Source organism: Piliocolobus tephrosceles, chromosome 12 (genome assembly GCF_002776525.5).
Source record: "Piliocolobus tephrosceles isolate RC106 chromosome 12, ASM277652v3, whole genome shotgun sequence".
In the NCBI taxonomy this organism is placed as follows: Eukaryota; Metazoa; Chordata; class Mammalia; order Primates; family Cercopithecidae; genus Piliocolobus; species Piliocolobus tephrosceles.
This window is the reverse complement of record NC_045445.1, coordinates 43286145-43310475: the sequence shown is the minus strand read 5'-3', so window position 1 is coordinate 43310475 and position 24331 is coordinate 43286145. Positions and strand designations below refer to the sequence as shown.

General features: G+C 35.6%; 1 protein-coding gene across 10 annotated transcripts in view; it reads right to left on the bottom strand.

The window, feature by feature from the left end:
• CHRDL1 (chordin like 1) overlaps window positions 1–24331 on the bottom strand; it is a 116849-nt gene that overhangs the window by 83934 nt on the left and 8584 nt on the right. For all 10 annotated transcript variants that reach the window (XM_031936615.1, XM_031936620.1, XM_031936616.1 and 7 more), the window contains exon 3: window positions 126–238. In XM_031936615.1, coding sequence (XP_031792475.1) covers window positions 126–238 — 113 coding nt within the window. The remainder of the gene's footprint in view (window positions 1–125; window positions 239–24331) is intronic.

Genomic DNA, 24331 nt, shown 5'->3' with positions numbered 1-24331 from the left:
ACCAGTCTACTTCTTTACTTTCTTTCAGGATTGTATCACCCACAGTCCCTGGCCATTTGGGCACTGAAAGCCTCTCTGCATGCTGAGAAGCAAACTGGGAAATCACATGGCATGAGAGATTGTACCTCTGAGCAGATGCAGTTCACACAGTAAACCAACCCGTAAGGTTCCAGGTAAGGATGCCATCTCTCACCCACTCTGTACTTCTTGTCTTGAAACATGCAATATGTCTCTGAATCTGTGAAGGAGATGGAGAATATGCCTGTTAGGAATCATCAACCAAGTCACAAAGTTCAAAAGCAATCATAAGTTCCATCCATTTTATTACACATCAAGGGAAGAGGCATAATGAGTATTTATAGAATTCCTATTAGGGGATTAGTGTTATATATACTTCGCTCTCTGGATCCTCACCACAACGACCCATAAGGTAGACATTGCTATTAGTCTCATTTTAAAGATAAGGAAAATCAAGAGTCATATAACCAGTAAGAAGCTGAGATGGGATTCAAACCCAGGTTTGTCTGACAACGATGTACAAAATCTTTTTAAATTTTATTTTATTTTTCCATAAGTTATTGGGGTACAGGTGGTATTTGGTTACATCAGTAAGTTCTTTAGTGGTGATGTGTGAGATCTTGGTGCACCCATCACCCTAGCAGTACACACTGCACCATATTTGTTGTCTTTTATCTCTCGTCTCCCTCCCACTCTTCCTCGCAAGTGCCCAAAGTCCACTGTATCATTCTTATGTCTTTGCATACTCATAGCTTAGCTCCCACATATCAGTGAGATCATATGATGTTTGGTTTGCCATTTCTGAGTCACTTCACTTAGAATAATAGTCTCCAATCTTATCCAGGTCATTGCAAATGTTGTTAATTCATTCCTTTTTATGGGTGAGTAGTATTCCATCATATATATATATATATATATATATATGTATTCAGTAGAAACATATATATATATATTCAGTAGAAACATATATATATATATATATACTGACTCTGTCTCTCTCTCTCTATATATATATATATAAGAAATATATATATATATTTCTTTATCCACTCGTTGATTGATGGGCATTTGGGTTGGTTCCATGATTTTGCAATTGTGCATTGTGCTGCTATAAACATGCACGTGCAAGTATCTTTTTCGAATAATGACTTCTTTTCCTTTCCATAGAGACCCAGCAGTGGGATTGCTGGATCAAATGGTAGTTTTACTTTTAATTATCTAAGGGATCTCCACACTGTTTTCCATAGTGGATGCACTAGTTTACATTCCCTGCATCCACACCAACATCTACTTTTTTTTCATTTTTTAATTATGGTCATTCTTGAAGGAGTAAGGTGGTATCACATTGTGATTATGGTCATTCCTGAAGGACTATGGTGGTATTGCATTTGATTATGGTCATTCTTGAAGGAGTAAGGTGGTATTGCATTGTGGTTTTGATTTGCATTTCCCTGATCATTAGTGATGTTGATCATTTTTTCATATGTTTGTTGGGCATTTGTATATCTTCTTCTCTTGAGAATTGTCTATTCATGTCCTTAGCCCACTTTTTGGTAGGATTTTTTTTTTTCTTACAGATTTGTTCATTGTGAATTCTGGATATTAGTCCTTTTTCAGATGTATAGATTGTGAAGATTTTCTCCCACTCCGTGGGTTGTTTGTTTACTCTGTTGACTGTCCCTTTTGCCGTGCAAAAGTTCTTTAGTTTAATTAGGCTACAGCTATTTATCTTTGTTTTTATTGCACTTGCTTTTGGGGTTTTGGTCATGAAATCCTTGCCTAAGCCAATATCTGTTGTGGGAAGCCAGGGGCCCCGAACACAGGGACTGGCTAGAGCCACAGCAAAGGAACATACATTGTGAAGGTTTCATGGACATTTAACAGCTCCCAAAAAATCTTTCATAATTTCTTATGCCTGTCTTACTTTAATCTCTTAATCCTGTTATCTTCATAAGCTGAGGATGTATGTCACCTCAGGGCCACTATAATTGTGTTAACTGTACAAATTGATTGTAAAACATGTGTGTTTGAAGACTATGAAATCAGTGCACCTTGAAAAAGAACAGAATAACAGCAATTTTAGGGAACAAGGGAAGACAATCATAAGGTCTGACTGCCTGCGGAGTCGGGCAAAAAGAGCCATATTTTTCTTCTTGCAAAGAGCCTATAAATGGATGTGCAAGTAGGGAAGATATCACTAAATTCTTTTCCTAGCAAGGATTACTCTGGAAAAGGAATGCATTCCTGGAGGGAAGTCTATAAATGGCCGCTCTGGGGGTGTCTGTCTTATGTGGTTGAGATAAGGACTGAAATACGTCCTGGTCTCCTGCAGTACCCTCAGGGTACTAGGGTGGGGAAAAACCCCGCCCTGGTAAATTTGAGGTCAGACCCGTTCTCTGCTCTCAAATCTGTTTTCTGTTGTTTAAGATGCTTATCAAGACAATACATGCACCACTGAACATAGACCCTTATCAGTAATTCTGCTTTCGCTCTTTGCCTGTGATCTTTGTTAGACCCTTATCAGGAGTTTCTGATTTTGCCCTTGTCCTGTTTCCTCAGAAGCATGTGATCTTTGGTCTCCTTTTTGCCCTTTGAGGCATGTGATCTTGTGACCTACTCCCTGTTCTTGCACCCCCTCCCCTTTTGAAATCCTTAATAAAACTTGCTGCTTTTGTGGCTCAGGTGGGCATCACCATCCTACCAATATGTGATGTCATCCCTGGCCAGTGGCCCAGCTGTAAAATTCCTCTCTTTGTACTCTTTCTCTTTATTTCTCAACCAGCTGACACTTATGGAAAATAGAAAGAACCTACACTGAAATATTGAGGGCGTGTTCCCCCGATAAATGTCTGGAAGGGTTTTTCCAGTGTTATCTTCTAGAATTTTTATAGTTTCAGGTCTTAGGTTTAAGTCCTTAATTCATCTTGAGTTGACTTTTGTATAAGGTGAGAGATGAGAATCCAGTTTCATTCTCCTACATGTGGCTCGCCAATTATCCCAGCACCATCTGTTGAAAATGGTGTCCTTTCCCCACGTTTATGTTTTTGTTTGCTTTGTTGAAGATCAGTTGGCTGTAAGTATTTGGGTTTATTTCTGAGTTCTCTATTCTGTTCCATTGGTCGATATGCCTATTTTTATACCAGTACCACGATCCCAAATTTATAAAACAATTACTAATAGACCTAAGAAATGAGATAGACAGCAACACAGTAATAGTGGGGAACTTCAATATTCCACTGACAGCACTAGACAGATCATCAAGACACAAAGTCAACAAAGAAACAATGGATTTAAACTATACCTTGGAACAAATGGACTTACAAGATATATACAGAATATTTCATCCAACAACCACAGAATACACATTCTATTCAACAGAGCATGGAACTTTCTGCAAAACAGACCATATGATAGGCCATAAAACAAGCCTCAATAAATTTAAGAAAATCGAAATTGTATCAAGCACTCTCTTAGGCCACGGTGGAATAAAACTGGAAATCAACTCCAAAAGGAACCTTCAAAACCACGCAAATATATGGAAATTAAATAACCTGCTCCCAAATGAGCATTGGGTGAAAAACGAAATCAAGATAGAAATTTTAAAATTCTTCAAACTGAATGATAATAATGACAGAACCTCATCAAAATCTCTGGGATAAGGCTAAGGCGGTGCTAAGAGGAAAGTGCATAACCCTAAACACCTACATCAAAAAGTCTGAAAGAGTACAAACAGACAATCTAAGGTCACACCTCAAGAAACTAGAGAAACAAGAACAAACCAAACCCAAACCCAGCAGAAGAAAGGAAATAACCAAGATCAGAGCAGAGCTAAATGAAATTGAAACAAAAAATGATACAAAAGATAAGTGAAACAAAAAGCTGGTTCTTCAAAAAGATAAATAAAATTGATAGACCATTAGCAAGATTAACCAAGAAAAGAGAGAAAATTCAAATAACCTCACTGAGAAATGAAACAGGAGTATCTTCAAATACTGAAATACAAAAGATCATTCAAGGCTGCTATGAACACCTTTACACACATAAATTAGGAAACCTAGAAGAGATGGATACATTCCCAGAAAAATATAACCCTCCTAGCTTAAATCAGGAAGAATTAGATACCCTGAACAGATCAATAACAAGCATCAAGATTGAAATGGTAATTTAAAAATTACCAACAAAAAAAGTCCAGGACCAGGTGGATTCACAGCAGAATTCTGCCAGACATTCAAAGAAGAATTGGTACCAATCCTTTTGACACTGCTCCACAAGATAGAGCAAGAAGGAACCCTCCCTAATTTGTTCTATGAAGCCAGTATCACCCTAATACCAAAACCAGGAAAGGACACAACCAAAAAAGGAAACTACAGACCAATATCCTTGATGAACATAGATGCTAAAATCATTAACAAAATAGTAGCTAACCGAATCCAACAACATATCAAAAAGACAATCCACCATGATCAAGTGGGTTTCATACCAGGGATGCAGGGATGGTTTAACATATGTAGGTCAATAAATGTGGTATGCCACATAAACAGAATTAAAAACAAAAATCACATGATCATCTCAATAGATGCAGAAAAAGCATTTGACAAAATCCAGTATCCCTTTATGATTAAAACCCTCAGCAAAATCGGCATACAAAGGACATACCTTAATGTAATAAAAGCTGTCTATGACAAACTCACAGCCAACATAATACTGAATGGGGAATAGTTGAAAGCATTCCCTCTTAGAACCGGAACATGACAAGGATGCCCAATCTCACCAGTCCTCTTCAACAAAGTAATGGAAGTCCTAGCCAGGGCAATCAGACAAGAGAAAGAAATAAAGGGCATCCAAATTGGTAAAGAGGAAGTCAAACTGTCCCTGTTTGCTGACAATATGATCGTTTACCTTGAAAACCCTAAGGACTCTTCCAGAAAGCTCCTAAAACTGATAAAAGAATTCAGCAAAGTTTCTGGATACAAGATTAACGTACATAAATCAGTAGCTCTTCTATACACCAACAGCGACCAAGTGGAGAATCAAATCAAGAACTCAACTCCTTTTACAAAGGATGCAATAAAATAAAATAAAATAAAATACTTAGGAATATATCTAACAAAGGAGTCTAAAGACCTCTACAAGGGAAACTAAAAACACTGCTGAAAGACATCATAGATGACATAAGTACATGGAAACACACCCCATGCTCATGGAGAGGTAGAATTAATAATGTGAAAATGACCACAGTGACAAAAGCAATCAGCAAATTCAACACAATCCCCATCAAAATACCACACTCATTCTTCACAGAATTAGAAAAAACAATTCTAAAATTCATATGGAACCAAAAAGGAGCCCATATAGCCAAAGCAAGACTAAGTACAAAGAACAAATCTGGAGGCATCACACTACTTGATTTCAAACTATACTATAAGGCCATAGTCAGCAATACAAAATTTTAACTACTGCTCTGTTACAATGATAAAGGGTGCATATCACGTGTTCTTTTTCTTGAAAAGGTTGTGTTCCCTTTCTTTGGAAATGCAAGCTAATGTCTGAAATGTGGATGTATTAGAACATTCTCAGGCTTTGCCTACACGTGTTAAAATCACTCAATCATTAAACAAATATTTGAGCACTAACTGTCAGGCAACATGCTAAGTGCTGCAGATGAAATGAGCTAAAATTTTTATACAAAGTCCCTGCTCCCATTCAACTTACAGAATTCTTGAATAAACAATTCCTGTGATGGTTAACAATGAGTGTCAACTTGATTGGATTGAAGGATGCAAAGTATCCCTCTGGGTGTATCCTATCTGGGTGTATCCTATCTGGGTGTATCTGGGTGTCTCTGGGTGTTTTTGGGTGTAGCCAGAGGAGATTAACATTTGAGTCAGTAGACTGGGAGAGGAAGACCTACCCACAATTTGGATGGGCACCATCCAATTTGCTGCCAGCATGGCTAGAAAAAGCAGGTAGAAGAAGGTGGAAGAAGTTGACTTGCTAAGTCTTCTGGCCTTCATATTTCCTCCATGCTGGATGCTTCCTGCCCTTGAACATCAGACTCCAAGTTCTTCGGCTTTTGGACACTTGGACTTACACCAGTGGTTTGCTGGGGGCTCTCAGGCCTTCAGTCACAGACTGAAGGCTGCACTGTTGGCTTCCCTACTTTTGAGGTTTTGAGGCTTGGACTGAGCCACTAATGGCTTCTTTGCTCCTCAGTTTGCAAACGGCCTATTGTGGGACTTCACCTTGTGATCATGTGAGTCAGTTCTTAATAAAGTCCCTTTCATGTATACATATATCCTATGAGTTCTGTCCCTCTAGAGAACCCTAACTAATACAACTCCCAACTAACTCAAACCACTCACTCACTCCCCTTTGCTGGAACAGCAATTTTGAAAGCCACAGCTTATCTTATAACACAGTTCACTTGAGCATATACCATGTTAACTGCCTTACTTTACATGTTATATTTCTCCATCAGTGTCCCTGAAAGTAGGTAACATTTATTCTTTACTCTCTATTCATCACATGGACTAGTACACTGTGGGCAATAAGCAATTATAGGCAATATGCAAGTGTAAGCAACTGACAAATGATTGGTAAATTGAATTTCCAAATCAAGTGGCTTATCTTCTAATCCCATCCTCTTCTATCTCCCACTTTTCATCAAAATAAAGCAATACTCCTCTTATAACAAACACACGAATTCTTCTTATAACAAACACATGAATTTTCCTCACTCCAGTGCACATTTTCCTGAAGATCAAAATTGAAATAATAAAAACAGATAAGCAGGAAACTAAGAGAAGATATTCTGAACAAATAGTAAACAAAATATTAGTATTGGAACATTTTAATCATTCAAATCAATTAGGACCAACCAATCCAATAGAAAAATAATCTAAGTATAGAAACAGCAATTCAGAAAACAAGAAATGGGAACAGAGAATGTATTAGTCCATTTTCATGCTGCTGATAAAGTCATACCTGCAACTGGGCAATTTACAAAAGAAAGAGGTTTATTGGACTTACAGTTCCATATGGCTGAGGAGGTCTCACAATCATGGCGGAAGGTGACAGGCACATCTCACATGGCAGCATTCAAGAGAAGAGAGCGTGTGCCGGGAAACTTCCTTTTTAAAAACCATCAGATCTTGTGAGACTGATTCACTATCATTAGAACAGTTCAGGAAAGACCCGCCCCCATAACTGACCTCCCACCGAGTTTCTCCCATGACACATGGTAATTGTGGGAGTTACAATTCAAGATGAGATTTGAGTGGGGACATAGCCAAACAATACCAGAGAATAAATATTAAAAGATGTTTAACCTCACTAGTAATCAGAGATTTAAATTAAAACTAAACTGAGATAGATGCCTCATATCAATGATTGCTTCAAAGAATCTCTATGAATCTTTCCAAATACCCACAAGGTGAATTCCAATTTATTTTTCAAAACTTTATTTTCAATTTATTCAGAACAATATACTGGGAGACAGAAAATCTAGATTTGAGTCCTAACCTACTCTATCTGTGTGACATTGAGTAAGTCACTCAAATCCTGATAACCTCATTGGGTGAGTCACTCAAACCCTGACAACCTTTTCAACATCTGTGAAATATTATGTTTCTCAAGTGGATGTCAGAGGATTAAATGAAGCACTTTGTAAATTATAAAGTGCTATAAAATGTAGAGTGTTATTTTATATTCATTGGCTTTTTTCTAATTAGAAAGCTAATCCATGCTCAATGTAGAAAACTGGAAAACATACACAAACACACAAGAAGGGCAACAATAGGAAAGAAGCAAGGGACATTATACATAATCCCAGCACAGGAAGATAACCACTTTTTAGAAGCTGGTAGCATATAAATAGTCTGTGGGTTGAAGAAGAAATCAAAAGGGAAATTAGAAAGTATTTTGTACTAAATGAAAATGAAAACACAGCACATCACTTAGGGATTCAGCTAAAAAAGCACTTAGAAGGAAATTCATATCATTAAATACCTATATTAGAAAAGGAGAAAAGTCTCAAATCAATATCTTAAACTAGAAAAAGTAGGACAAAATAAACAAAAAAAAAAAAAGAAAGAAAGAAAAGAAGAGAATAATAAAGAGCAGAAATCAATGAAATTGAAGACAGAAAATCAATAGGAAAAAATCAGTGAGATCAAAACTGGGTCTTTAGGAAGATCAATAAAATTGATAAACCCCTAGTAAGACTAACAAAGATAAAAAGAGAGAAGACAAAAGTTACTAAGATTAGAGACATAAAAGAGGACTTCACTGCAGTGACTACACACATTAAAAGGGTAAGGGTAAAAAGGGAACACTGTGAATAACTCTATGCCAGTTAGTTTAACAACATAGAATGATTAATTCTTGAAACAACATAAAATGGATTAATTCTTTGAAAGACACACATTACCAAAACTCAATCAAAAAGAGATCACTAATCTGAGGCTGGGTGTGGTGGCTCACACCTGTAATCCCAGTACTTTGGGAGACCGAAGTGGGTGGATCACCTGAGGTCAGGAGTTCAAGACCAGCCTGGCCAACGTGGTAAAACCCTGTCTCTATTAAAAATACAAAGATTAGCCAGGCATGGTGGTGGGCGCCTATAATCCCATACTCAGGAGGCTGAGGCAGGAGAATCGCTTGAACATGGGAGGTAGAGGTTGCAGTGAGTTGAGATCGCGCCATTGCACTCCAGCCTGGGTGACAGAGCAAGACTCTGTCTCACAACAAACAAACAAACAAACGAACAAAAAACAAAAAAGATAGCTAACCTGAATAGTCCTATATATTTTAAAGGAATTTAAATTGTAGTTGAAAATTTTCTTACAAAAAAAATTCTAGAATCAGATGGCTCCACTGGTGAATTATATCAAACATTCCACCAAACCCTTCCAGAAAACTGAAGAGGAGGGAATACTTCCCAACTGAATATTTAACGCAAGCTTTACACCGATACCAAAACCAGATAAAGATATTACAAGAACAGAAACTACAGACCAATATCCCTTAAGAACATAGATGCAAAAATTCTCAACAAAATTTTAACAAACTAAATCTAACAATATGCAGAAAAGATAATACTTTATGAGCAAGTAGGGCTTATCCTGGAAATTCAGGACTAGTTCAATATTCAAAATCCAATCAATGTAATTCACCATATCAATAAACCAAAGAAGGAAAATCGTGTAATCACTGCAACAGATGCAGAAAAATCACTTGACAAAATTCTACATCCATTCATGACAGACAGTCTCAGCAAACTAGAATGAGTACTTCCTCAACCTGATAAAGGGCATCTACAAAAAACCTATAGCTAGCATTACACTTAATGGCAAGAGACTGCTTTACCCCTAAGATCAGGAATTATACAAGGATGTCTGCTTCACTACTCCTGGAGATACTAGCCAGTGAAATTGGGTAAGAAGAACAAATAAAAGGCCTATATACTGGAAAGTAAAAAAATAAAACTTTCTATTCACAAATGGACATAATTTTCTGCATAGAAAATCTATAAGAATCTGTTAAAAAGTTACTATAGAGAATTTATAAATCACATTTATATATTTTATAATGTACAATTAGAAATTGAATGTTGAAAGTGTACTATTTTCAATAGCTTCCCCAAAAACTTGAAAATACTGAAGTATAAATCTAACAAATATGTGTAAAATCTTCACTCAGAAAGCTAAAAAACACTGATGAAAGAAATCAATGAAGGCCTAAATAATGGAGAGATACATTTTACTTATGGATTGCAAGACACAAAATTGTTAAGATATCAGTTGTCTCCAATGTGATTTATAGATTCCATGCAATCTAAATCCAATTACCAGCATGATCTTTTATAAAAATTGGTAATCTAATGAAAAATGTATATGGAAAGGCAAAGAAAGTAGAAAAGCCAAAACAATTTTGCAAAAGAAACATGTCGGAGACTTAATATAAAATTACAGTTTTTGGCTGGGTGTGGTGGCTCATGCCTGTAATCCCAGCACTTTGGGAGGCTGAGGCAGGCAAATCACTTGAGGCAAGGAGTTCGAGACTAGCCTGGCCAACCTGGTGAAACCCTGTTTCTACTAAAAATACAAAAATTAGCCAGGCGTGGTGGCATACGCCTGTAATCATAGCTACTCAGGAGGCTGAGGCACCAGAATCTCTTGAACCTGAGAGGTAGAGGTTGCAGTGAGCCAAGATTGTGCCACTGCACTCCAGCCTGGGCAACAGAGCAAGATTCTGTCTCAAAAGCAAAAACAACAACAACAACAGATTGACGTTTTCAAGACAACGTGGTGTTGGCAAAATGTTAGACAAATGGATCAACAGAATAAAATAGAGTCAAAAACTATCCACATGTGGTCAATTATTGATTTTCAACAAAGGTGTAAAGGGAATTCAATGGAAAAGGGATAGTACTTTCAACAAATGCTGCCTAAATATTTGGATAGTAATATACAAAACATAAACTAAAATGAACCTTAATCCACATCACATACGATATATAAAAATAAACTCAAGATGGATTATAGACTTTAAAACCTAATTCTTTAAAACTTCTAACACACAAGAAGAATATCTTTGTGATTCTGGTTTAGGCAAAAAGTTTAGAAATGACCAATGTCACAATCCATAAAAGCACCCCATTGTGCTACCAAATACTACATCTTATTCATTCTATCTAACTGTATTTTTGCAGCCATTAAAATTTATTTTCTATTGATTAGCTTGGATTTGATTTACTCTTCTTTTTCTAGCTTCCCAAGGTGGCAGTCTGTATTATTGTTTAAATCTTTCCACTTTTAATATATTAATTCCTTGCTATATATTTCCTTCTAAGCACTGCATTTGCTGCAGTTTGCAAATTTTGATAAGTGGTATTTTCATTTTCTTTTAGCTCAAAATATTTAAAAATTTCTCTTGAGACTTCTTCTTTGACCCATGTATTATTTAGAAGTGTGGTTTTTAATCTTTAAATAGTTTGGAATTATACAGGTTTCTGTTACTGATTTCTAGTTTAATTCCAGTATGGTGTGGAGGTATACATTGTATGATTTCTATTATTTTGTGTTTCACAAGGTATGCTTTATGACCCAGAATATGGTCTATTTTGGTGAATGTTCCATGTGATCTTGAGAAGAATGTATATTCTCATGTTGTTGGATGGAGTATTCTACAGACGTCAGTTAAATCTGGTTGACTGATGATTAAATTGAACTACATCCTTACTGATTTTCTGCCTGATGGATCTATAAATTACTAATAAAGGGGTAGAGAAGCCTCCAGCTATAATAGCTTGTATTTCTCCTTGCATTTCTATCAGTTTTTGCCTCACGTATTTTGATGCTTTGTTAAGTGCAAACACATTAAGGACTGTTATGTTTTCTTGGAGAATATACCCCCTTATTAATATGTAATGCCCCTCATTTTTCCAGGATAATTTTCCTTGTCCTAAAGTCTTCTTTGTCTGAAATTAATATAACAACTCCAGCTTTCTCTTGATTAGAGCTAGCACAGTACATATTTTTCCATCCCTTTACTTTTAACCCATCTGTGTCTTTATATTTAAACTAGGTTTCTTTCGTTAGCATAATGTCCTCCAAGTCAATTCATCTTATGGCAATAACAGGATCTCTTTTGTATAGCTGAAAATATTATTTGGTATACATTACACTAAGTGAAATAAGCCAGACACACAAAGAAAAATATCACATGATCCCACTTTTATGTGGTATCTTTTTTTTTTTAAGGTCAACTTCACAGAGATACAGAATAAAACAGTGGTGACTATGATTGGTGGAGGGGGGTGGAAATGGGAGATACAGGTCAAAAAATACAATGTAGCAGATATACAGGATGAACAAACCTAAAGATCTAATGTGCAGCATGAGAACCATAGCTAATGATAGTGTATTGTATTCAGAATTTTTATTAAATGATTAGATTACAGCAGATCAACTGAACAATGTGCCTCTTGGATGTATTCAACTGAAGAATTTGTCCCTGGATATTTGTACTAAAACATACTAAAACCAAAAGTCAAAATACATTGTTTAACAGGAAATTTTTTTCATATATGCAGTAAAATGAACCATCGTATTAGTTAACAGGATATTGTTCTGAGACATGTAATAAAAGGGAATTGAAAGCATTGTTCCTAAAATAGGATTTGGCAATCTGCAAGTAATGGCCTAGACCACCAAGTTTCATTAGATGCAGTTCAAAGTAATGCTTGCATACTTTGCAACAGAAATTGTAGTTATCAACCATAATATGGACCGAAATTCCAGTCTCTGTGACTTCCACAGACCATACCAATAGAAGATGAAGCTGCATTTTCAGGGATATGTTGGCTGTTGTGAAAACACATTCTTTTCAAAAGGAGACCCAAGACACTTGGCAATGTGGTGAGCACATTTCCACAAATAGCCATCTTTACATTGGTGTCATATGAGGGTTGGTGACATGAGGAACTTTCAGGAGTCATGGAGAACAAATTATGCTGTTTCAAGATGTCAGTAGCTGGTAGGTTTGAAGTATTGACAATAAGAGGATGCAGTGTATCTTGAAATAAATGTCTATCCATTGGGAGAGGTGAAATAAAAATTTTCTCAAAAGTAAAACCACTAAAAAAATAAAATTTGAATTTCACCTTCAATGGTTGGTCACAATTGAGGAATCTGACCCATCACAACTGATGAATTTGACTTGAAGGGACAAATTGTTCAATTAATATGATTATAACCGCTCTTGTGGGGGAAAATGGATAATTATGTAAGATGAATAAATATACTAATTTGTTTCACTATAGTTACAATTTTTATGTATATGTATCTCATAACATCATGTTGTATACCTTAAATGTACACAATAAAATTTATTAGAAATATTTATAAAAATAAAGTGGTTCTTATAGACAACACATAGTTGGATTTTGGGGATTTTAAATCCCCTGACAATCTCTGTCTTTTAATTGGTTTATATAGACCATTCACATTTAAAGTGACTATTGATTTGCTAGTTTAATATTGACCGTATTTGCAATGACTTTCTATTCATTGCCCTAGTTTTTTTATTACTTTTTTTTTGTTTTCCTTTCTTTTTCTGTCGTCTCTGGTTTTAACTGAACATTTTATATTATTCCATTTTCTCTCTTCTCTTACTATATCAGTTATACTTTGTTTAAGGAAGTTTTTAGTGGCTGCCCTAGAGTTTACAATACACATTTACATTAATCCAAGTCCACTTTTACTTTTAGATAACACTATACCACTGCATGTGTAGCACAGGTGTGTTCTAACAGAATTTTCTCAATTCCTCCTTTCCATTCCTTATTACACCTGTCACTCATTCCACTTTCCCATAAGCTACAGACATGTAAGATACCACTGCTATTTTTATTTTGAACAAACTGTTCTTTATTATATCAATTAAGAAAAAGAAAAAGATTTTATTTCATTTATTATTTTGCTAATGTTCTTCCTTTCTTTATGTAGATCCAAGTTTCTGACCTACGACATTTTTCTTCTTTATGAAGAATTTTTGTTAATAGTTCCTGCAAGGAAGGTCTACTGGTGACAAATTCTCTCACTTTTTGTCTGAGAAAGTCTTTATTTATCATTTATTTTTGAAAGATAAATTTTCTGAATACAGAATTTCAGATTGGTAGCCTTTTGGTTTCAACAACTTAAATATTTCACTCCTTTCTTTCTTTGCTTGCAGTTGCTGAAGAGAAATTTGATGTAGCCATAAACTGTGGGGGGTGGGAAAGTATTGTATAAATACTTTAAATGTATTTATGTATTTTTATATGTTAAATTAACCCTTAATTTTTTAGAGCTGTCTTATGTTCACAAAATTGGGACAGGTACAGAGATTTCCCATATACCACCTGTTACCACTGCCACACAAGCATAGTGTCCCCAATTATCAATATCCCCTGCCAGAGAGGTACAACTGTTTCCACTAACGAACCTACACTGACACATCATTATCACTCAAAGTCCACAATTTACATTAAGGTTCACCTTTGGTATTGTACATTCTATGGGTTTGGACAAATATATAATGACGTGTATCCACTTATTATAGTACCAAAGAGAGCAATTTTACTACCCCAAAAATATTCTGTGTTCTGCCTATTCATTCCTCTCTCTTCCCTAACCCCTGTCAACCACTGATCTTTTCATTGTCTCCACAGTTTTACCTATTCCAGAATGTCATATAGTTTCAATCATACAGTACGTAGCCTTTTCAGATTGACTTCTTTCACTTAGTAATATGCATTTACATTTCCTCCATGTTTCTTCACAGCTTGATAGCTCATTTCTTTTTGGCACTGAGTAATATTCTACTGCTTGCATTTACCAAAGTTTATTCATCCATTCACCTACTGAAGGACATATTGGCTGCTTCCAAGTTTTGGTAATTACAAATAAAGCTGTTATAAACATCTATGTGCAGGTTTTTGTGAGACATACATTTTAAAATTTGGGATGTAAATATCAAGCAGTGAAACTGCTGGATCATATGGTAAAAATATGTTTAGTTTAGTTTTGTAAGAAACTTCCAAACAGTCATCCAAAGTGGCTGTACCATTTTGCATTCTCATCAGCAATGATTGAAAATTCCTGTTGCTCCACATCCTCACCAGCATTTGGTGTTGTCAGTGTTCTGGATTTTGGCAATTCTATAATAATAGGTGTGTAGCGGTATCTCACTCTTATTTTAATTTGCATTTCCCTGATGACATATGATGTGGAACATCTTTTCATAAGCTTATTTGTCATCTGTATACATTCTTGGGTGAGGTGTCTGCTAAGGTCTCTGGTCCATTTTTAAATAGAGCTGTTTGTGTTCTTATTGTTGAGTTTTAAGAGTTCTTTGTATATTTTGGATAACAGTCCTTTATCAGATATGTCCCTTGCAAATATTTTTCCTAGTCTGTGGTTTTTTATTTTCTTGACAGTGTCGTTTGCAGAGCAGAAATTTTTAATTTTCACGAAGTCAAATTTATCAATTCTTTCTTTCTTGGATAGAACCTTTGGTGTTGTATCTAAAAAGTAATCGCCTGGAACAGAATAAGCAGCCCAGAAATAATGTCACATACCTACAACCATCTGATCTTCAACAAAGTCAACAAAAACAAGCAATGCAGAAAGGAATCCCTATTCAATACGTGGTGTTAGGATAACTGGCTTGCCATATGCAGAAGATTGAAACTAGACCCCTTCCTTAAACCACATACAAAAAGTCAACTCAAGATAGGTTAAAGACTTAAATGTAAAACCTAAAACTATAAAAACCCTGGAAGATAACCTAGGAAATGCCATTCTAGAAGAAGGAACTGGCAAAGATTTCATGACAAAGATGCCAGAAGCAACTGCAACAAAAGTAAAAATTGACAAGTGGTATCTAATCTAACTAAAGAGCATCTGCACAGCAAAAGAAAGCATCCGCAGAGTAAACAGCCTACAGAATGGGAGAAAATATTTGCAAACTATGCATCTGATGAAGGTCTAATATCAAGAATCTGTAAGCAACTTAAACAAACTTATAAGTAAAAAATAAATAACCTCATTAAAAATTAGACAAAGGACACAAACAGACACTTTTCAAAAGACACACACGTAGTCAACAAGCACATGAAAATATGCTCAGTATCACTTATCATTAGAGAAATGCAAATCAAACTCATCATTAGATACCATCTCACACCCATCAGAATGGCTATTACTAAAAAGTCAAAAAATAACAGATGCTGGCAAGGTTATGGAGAAAAGGGAAGGTTATACACTGCTGGAGAGAGTGTAAAACAGTTCAACCATTGTGGAAAGTGGTGTGGTGATTCCTCAAAGACCTAAAAACAGAACTACCATTTGTCCAAACAATCCCATTATTGGGTATACACCCAAAGGAATATAAATCATTCTACCATAAAGACACATGCGTGCATATGTTCACTGCAACATTATTCACAATACCAATGACATGGAATCAACCTGAATGTCCATCAACAGTAGACTGGATAAATAAAATGCGCACATATACACAAATGGAATACTATGAGGCTATAAAAAAGAATGAGGTCATGTCCTTTGAAAGAACATGGATGGAGCTGAAGGCCATTATCCTTAGCAAACTAATGCAGGAACACAAAACCAAATACTGCATGTTCTCACTTATAAGTGAGAGCTACATAATGAGAACCAATGGGCAAAAAGAGGGTAACAACAGACGCTAGGACCTACTTGAAGCATGAGGGTGGGAGGAGAGAGAGGATTAGATAAAATGCCTACTGAGTACTATGCTTAGTATTTGGGGGACAAAATTGTCTGTACACCAACCTCCCGTGACACACATTTGTCTGTATTAACAAACCTGCACATGTACCCCTGAACCTAAACTAAAAGTTAAAAAAGTTAAGTCATTACCAAATCCAAGGTTACCTAAATTTTTCTCTTATATTATCTTCTAAGAGTTCTTTAGTTTTGCATTTGACACTCATGTTTGTGTTCCATTTTGAGTAAATGTTGGCGAAGGGTGTGAAATCCATGTCCAGATTTATTTATATTTTGGATGTGGATGCCCAGTTGTTCCAGCACTACCTATTGAAAAGACTGTTTTTCTCCATTTAATTACTTTGTTAAAGATCAGTTGATGATGTTTATTTGGGTCTATTTCTGGGCTCTCTATTACATTCCCTTGATCTATTTTTCTATTACTTTGCCAATAACTCATAACTTTGATTACCATAGCTTAATAGTAAGTCTTGAAGTTGGGTAAAGACTTTGTTCTTCTTTAATATTGTGTTGGCTGTTCTGGGTTTTGCCTTACCATATACACTTTAGAGTCTGCTTGTTGATATCCACAAAATAACTTGCTGGCATTTTTACTGATATTGTATTGAATCTATTCATCAAGTTGGGAAAAACTGACATCTTGGCAATATCGAGTCTTCCTAACCACAAACATGGAGTATCTCTCCATTCTACTTAGTTTTTTATTTCTTTCATAAGAGTTTTATAGCTTTCATCATATAGATATTGTACATATCTTGTTGGATTTACACCTGTTTCATTTTAAGGAGTCTTTATAGAAATAATATTGTATTTTTTATTTCAAATTCCACTTGTTAATTGCTGGTAGACAGAACAGCAATTGACTTTTATATTAACCTTGTATACTTCAACCTTGCTATAATCACTTCTTAGTTACAGGAGTGTGTTTGTCATTGTTGTTGATCCATTGGGATTTTCTACGCAGAAAGACATGTCATCTATGAACAAAGGTAATGCTGTTTTTTCCTTCCCAATCTGTATACCTTTTATTTCTATTTCCCATCTTACTGCATCTATTGTTGATTTTCAGTTCATTCAGTTTTTTTTTCTTGTGACAACAGGAATATCAACCTCCAAGATCACTATGTATCAGACTGGAAATAGGAAGTTCTTTCTGATCTTTTTTTTCCCATGGGTTATGTGTATAAAGGTTTTATTACAAAATTAACAGCACACGTTATATACATTTTATAAACTACATTATAAATTAACATATCAGAACATTCCTGTGACATTAAATAGTTTCCCCATACCTCATGACTAATTACATAGTTCTAAACCAATACACAGCTGAACCACAATTTATTAACCAATCCCCTATCTTGGAATATTGGGTTGTTTCCATTTCTTTCCATTAAATAAATTATGACAAAGATCCTTATATATAAAGTTCTGTTTGCAACATTAGGTATTTTCTTAATGCAAAATCTTAGAAGTAGATTTCTTGGGTCAAATGTTTTGAGTACTTTCAAAATTTTTATTTACATTACCAGACTACCTTCCAGAAAAGCTGCAGTAATTTACTTTCCCATTAGCAGTGAGTGAGAATGCCCAGCAATGGACTGTTTAAAGTTTTGGCAACTTGGTAAGTAAGGGAAAATTGAACCAATATTTCTTTCTTTTTCTTATCAGCAAGGTTGAATATATATTCATTTTAGTAACCATTTTTATTTCCCCTTTTATGATACTATCATCATTGTCAACATTGTTATATTAATCTCTATTTGTGGGCTAAAAGTAGGTGCTCAAAATATTTATTAGTTGAAAGAAAGCAGAACATATTTTAAGGCAGAATTTGAGTGTTTTTCAGTCAAGTCTTAGCAATACTTTTTTTTTTTGGTATAGGCACAAATTAAACTTCTGCTCCACAACATTCAAGGACATGGTAAGAAATATTTTAAATATGTTAATAATCGCAGCATATTTAACTGATGAGAGATGATTATGAATTTCCCAAGACTAACATCTAAATAAGGCATCTTTCTCTACCATTTCGGTGAGATGAGAGTTACTGTTTCTGTACAATAAATGTGTAGTCTCACCAACAAACATTTAAGTAATTTGCATTTCACATATACAACTTATTTCAACATTTCAGAAAGAATGTGAGCATACATGTGGAAGCAAATCCTACAAGGTGGCTCCTTCAAATGGCATTACTAGGCTAGCATAAATATTCATACTTACATGGGTCTGGGGCAACTAAAACTCGAATGGAGGTAAGCTAAAAGTTACTTTGTAGATTTAAATCCACATTGCAGAGTAAGCTATAACCTGTATATTATGCGTTTGATTCTGAATTATTTTTCTTGCTTGGATTAGCTCAATCAGAGATTGATATAATATTTACCTATTTAACATATGAAACTGAATAAGTTTTTCTATCAGCTATATGTTCTGCATGGTTGAAAAATCTACCCTTTTCTTACTTGATAAAGATGAAAGGGGATAATAAAAGATAAAGACCACTGAAAAGACTACTTAAGCACTAAAATAAAACAAGCTATACAAATGTGGGTTTCAAGCGCATTCGCACATTTCTAAAACTCTCTTCCAAACTGTTTAAGATTCTGACTTGCAGGAAAGTCTGTTTCCAAAAGGACAGTATATATTGATGTGATGAGGAAGGTGTTCTTAATATGTAACTTTTAGCCAAGTTGCTATCTATTCTCTAAAAAGTCTTTAAGATAGATTATTTCGCTGATACTATTAAATGGATCGCTTCAATATATGTGAGTTCACCATTATTCTTGGAAACCACAGATAACCCAAATAACTGATTTCAGCCAATAGATTACACCTTCCCCAAATTCAGCCTCTAAGGAGTATTATTAGACAAAGTTTGAAAGCTGAGCCATCTGAATTTTCTGCCCCTAATTTGGCTCAAAGGCTAGGAGGTAGATGATAAGTGTAAAAAGCAGCCAGGGAACCAAGTGCAAGAAAAATATAGAACCAAATGAGAATGGTGATAACAAAAATAAAAACAAGTTATATTTGTTGGGCATTTCCTATGAGGCAGGATCTGCTCTAAGAGTTGTACATATCTGAATTCACTAAATTCTTACAACAACCCTACAAGGTAGGTATCATTATTGGCCCCATTTTACCACTGAGGAATCAATGGCATAGAGAGGTTTGGTAACTTGCCCAAGTTGACATGACTAATTAAGGTATGGAAATATAATTCAAACCTGTATCTTGTAGCTTTAGAACCAAGGACTATAACTTTTACAGAATTCTGCCTTTCCTGCTACATAGTTGGTAAGGTGCAGGTCACTGTTTTTAGAACTTGGAAAGTAAAGAGCTTCCACATATTCTTTACTAACCTTTTCTCAAATTATCTTTCCACTATACCTTTTTAACACAGCTTTGATCACCTTTTAAAAATCAATGTTGTTTGTAGTGAAGTCAAGTAATACTCAACAAAGACTATATAAAATAGTGCAGCTGGCAGAGACTATTTTGCATTTTTGTATTTATATCAGTGACAATACATCATGTATAAAATAGTGCTCATGCTTTTAAGGGCTTTGAAATCTTGATGGGAACACAAGATTACCCCAGCTAAAAGTTATTTTTCATTCTCTTTAAACCTAACAGCACTTTCCTCATTTGTTCACGTGGCATTTATCCCACATACCAGTGTCTTCCAAACTATGTTTCTTGAGGATGCAAATATCTTACTCAAACACTAACTGCTGATAGAAACCTGATCTAAAATGAAAACATAAAGGTATTTCATCAACTGTATTGGTCTTATTATCTCGGCAGCATGGGATTTGGCTAATTACGACCCAGACAGAAACCTACAACTCCTGGAAGGAGCAAATTTAGGAACTGAAGGCAGACAAGGAGCTGAACAGTAATGCCATTAGTGCTATTAAACAATGCTTCTGCAATTACTGACACTCATATTTTTATAGCACATCAAAAAAGTAAACACTATAATTTTTTTTTTTTTTTTTTTTTGAGATGGAGTTTTGCTCTTGTTGCCCAGGCTGGAGTGCAATAGCACGATCTTTACTCACTGCAACCTCTGCCTCCTGGGTTCAAGCAATTCTCCTGCCTCAGCCTCCCGAGTAGATGGGGTTACAGGCGCCTGCCACCACGCCCGACCTCAGGTGATCCGCCCACCACGGCCTCCAAAAGTGCTGGAACACCATAATTTTTAAGACATGTTTGAGCATGGTTGTCCAATATTGAGTGGTTAGCACAATTATACTAATTTCACCATGAACACATTGGACAATCACCAAATTTGAGAAACTATGATAAAGTCAATTTCAGTACATGCTTATAAATTTGAAATTTTAAAAAGTTGTTGACATTACCCAGGAAAGAATTTAATGAGTTATGCAGTATAATCAATAATACGTAAAACTCCAGTATATCATCTTGGACAAAAAGCACAAATCTGCTCATTTTACTGAAATAAGGATGCCTCGCCAGCTTCCAGGTGATACGTGGAAGAAAATTAAGGTGATCACTTGCCAATAACAGAGAGAGAGAAACTGGAGGGTGCATGACTTACTGCTAACTAATGGTGTCTGAGAGCAGAATTTGGTACCAAAGGAATTCCAACTAACATGTGAGATGGACCTTCAACCTGCAACATCACAGCTATTTTTCAAATGTATCAGCTTGCCCTAATTAGAGGTGGCTATCTCTGCTACTTTAGGGGCCCCTGTTAATAGGAACAATGATGACAAAAAAGTAAATAACAACAGATACGTGTCACTATGCCATCAGTGTTTTGCCAGTCATTACTGACCAGCTCCCAGGATTAGGCAAAGGTCAGTAACTTCATCACCAGTCCAAAATCAAGAAAAAATTCCCAAGAACTGTTTTTGATAAGAGCTATTACTGTAGACACATTGTCATGTAAGTATTACAATAATATTTATTCTATTATAACACGTGGTCGATGGAAAAAAAGATGAATCTCTGCTATTCATTATATGAGTGGACACACCAAGTAAACAAACTCCTTTTAAATTATTTATTTCTTAAAAAGGCTACTAGAAGAGTGAAGAAGAAATAAAGGCATAAGTGCTTCTCTTCTGTCATTTATCAAACTTGAAGCAGAATGTAGGAAGGGCAAGATATAGTAGTTAAGGGGAAAACGTTTCTTATTTCTCTGACAATTGGATTTCTAGAGTTGAAGACTCTGTGTCATATTTTCTCAGGACTTTAAGACTTCATTTCCAGTCTGCGGACACCAGAAAAAAAGAAAGTAATGAAGAAGCAAAATTCTCCATCCTGTGTATGCAGCTTTTTCCTTCATTCAGAAGTTAATTATCTTTTTCCTTCTTGCTGGATCACCTGCCCAAAATTATATATTGAGTATTTTATGTTTTTTTGTTTGAGATGGAGTCTTGCTCTGTCACCCGTTGGAGTGCAGAGGCACAATCTCGGCTCACTGCAACCTCCGCCTGCTGGGTTCAAGTGATTCTCCTGCCTCAACCTCCCGAGTAGCTGAGATTACAGGTGCCCACTACTACGCCCAGCTAATTGTTTTTGTATTTTTAGTAGAGACGGGGTTTCACCATGTTGGCCAGGCTGGTCTCGAACTCCTGACCTTGTGATTCACCTGCCTGGGCCTCCCACAGCATGGCCCTCTCACTACTTGCTTTGTGGTTATTTCACTTTCCTATTAGCAGGTGGGCAAACCCATCGAAAGGAGATCCTTTTACAGAAACGCTGCTAAGCTGGTGAAATCTGACCTTAATATTTTTTTCAGACAAATATCATCTCTTCCATGTCATATGACTTAGGACTTTGGGCAAAAATAAAAATGTCTGTTCAAAAAACCAAATTGTTCTTCCTATCAGCACTTTAGCGGTGCAAATCTCTGTGAAGGGAGACTTTCTGTTTGATCAGGAATACTTTTGCTCCCTTTGGTAAAGAATAAAAGTTGAGCTCTTGAACTTTTCACAATAGAATCAAATATGTATATCCTGCAACTGGTATCTAAACCACTCAGCTTTCACTTACAGACATCATGGGATATCTCTTCACTACAGGTGCATTTTAGAGACTCCCATTGTGAATTGACCTTAAGTGAAACAACTCAAAAACAAAAAGCCAAATACTGCATGTTCTCACTTACAAGTGGAAGCTAAATAATGCGTATATATGGACATACATTTTGGAAAAAATAGGCACTGGAGATGTGGAAAGGTGGGAGGTAGAAGTGTGGGGAATGAGGAAATTACCTGTTGGATACAATGTACACAATTCAGGTGATGGCTACACTGAAAGCTCAGACTTCACCACTACACAAAATATCCTTATAACAAAACCGCACTTGTACCCCCTAAATTTATATAAATAAATAAACAAACCCTGATCCATCCTGTTTAAAAAGTGCTTCAGTTTTGTAAACTAATATGTTTGTATAACTGAGCTTAGAATAAAAGACTACAAGTATATATATCAATTAACTATGGTTATCCATACACATTGTGATTACTGCTCATTTTTGCTTTCCTTATACTTTTATGCACCTTTTGAATGTTTAACAATGAGCATCTATTTTAAAATCAGAAACAAATCATGTTAATAGAAAGCTTGCTTAGGGCATCTGATAGTTGACAATCCAGTCTAGTAGATGTGTTAAACATCTATTTAACATTTCCATGTTCTATCCTGCAATTTAGATCATTCAAAGGGAGAGTACCTGGAATGCATTTCCTTACGCTTATAGAAAGTCCTTTATTGAATTATAATATTTGCCTTCTTCCTTTATAGAGGGTCAGTAAAGAAACGCCAAACAGACAATTCTTTTTTCTCTGAAACCAAGGTTACTCAGAATGTACCTTATTCAAACATCCCATGATCAATACTGCTTGAGTGGGTTAGAGGTGGGAATAATCTCTGTAGATGAAACTGTAAACTTTCTCTTGACAAGAAACCCAAAGTTTCTCTTTTCATTCTTTTGGGAGGCATAAGCCAAATTTACATTATAAATGCTATAATCTACTAAATCAAATGTTAAAAACATCTATTATCTTCAGATGGCCTCTATTTTATTTCATCTTTAAAAACATTATCTTGCTCCTATTCTTTCATCTCTAATGTGTATCTAATCTTTCTAGAAGCGGACAGGCTACAAATCTTAAATGGATAAAATATTCTTTGCAATTACCTTGTGACAATATTAAACATCCATATGGTTTGCTCCAAGTGCACAAAACCAGGGCCTTTGTTTCCCTTGTTCCACCTCCCCAGCCCCTATACTATTCTTTAGTTTTCAGTCCAGAAGTCAAGAATTCTTTTCAATTTGTAAGTAGTAAATCTTTACTTCAAAGAACACGAATGACTCAACCAATACCACACGGCAAACAATGGAAGACTGACCAGAAACCAGGTCTCTTGACTTTAAGCATAGTCCTCGTTCCATTAAACTATGAAGACATTCCAATCCTACTGAGAAGTCAGGGAAATATAAGAAGCATAGACATAGAGGCACATACTTTTAACCTTCCTCACAACTTTCCTTTGGTTTAGCTAATGTAGGTTCCTGAAAATTTTTTATCCTTGTCTCAGTCTTTTAACTCCCAAATAGTATACTACCCCTCTTAGGAATTTGGATTAGAAAATCTTCATTTATTTACTTGGGTCATCCCTTATGTATTAAGTGGCTGCCATGTATAAAGGACTGGGCTTCTATTCAAGACAATGAACTGACTTTCTCAAAGAATTCCAGGAGGCAGATAGGTATAGTGAACAGAACACTTAATTTGGAGACCTGGGTTTTGGTTCTAGCTCTGGCTGGGCCTTTCTGCTTGTCCTTGTATAAAGTCACTTGACCTCATCGAGTTTCAAGTTTCTCACCTTAAAATTAAGGGGATAATATCTTTGACTTGTAAGAGAATTGCTCTAATAGCAACCACTTACGAAAAACTTACTATGTGTCAGCCACTATGCAAAGCACTTGGTGTACACAATCTCGTTTCTTC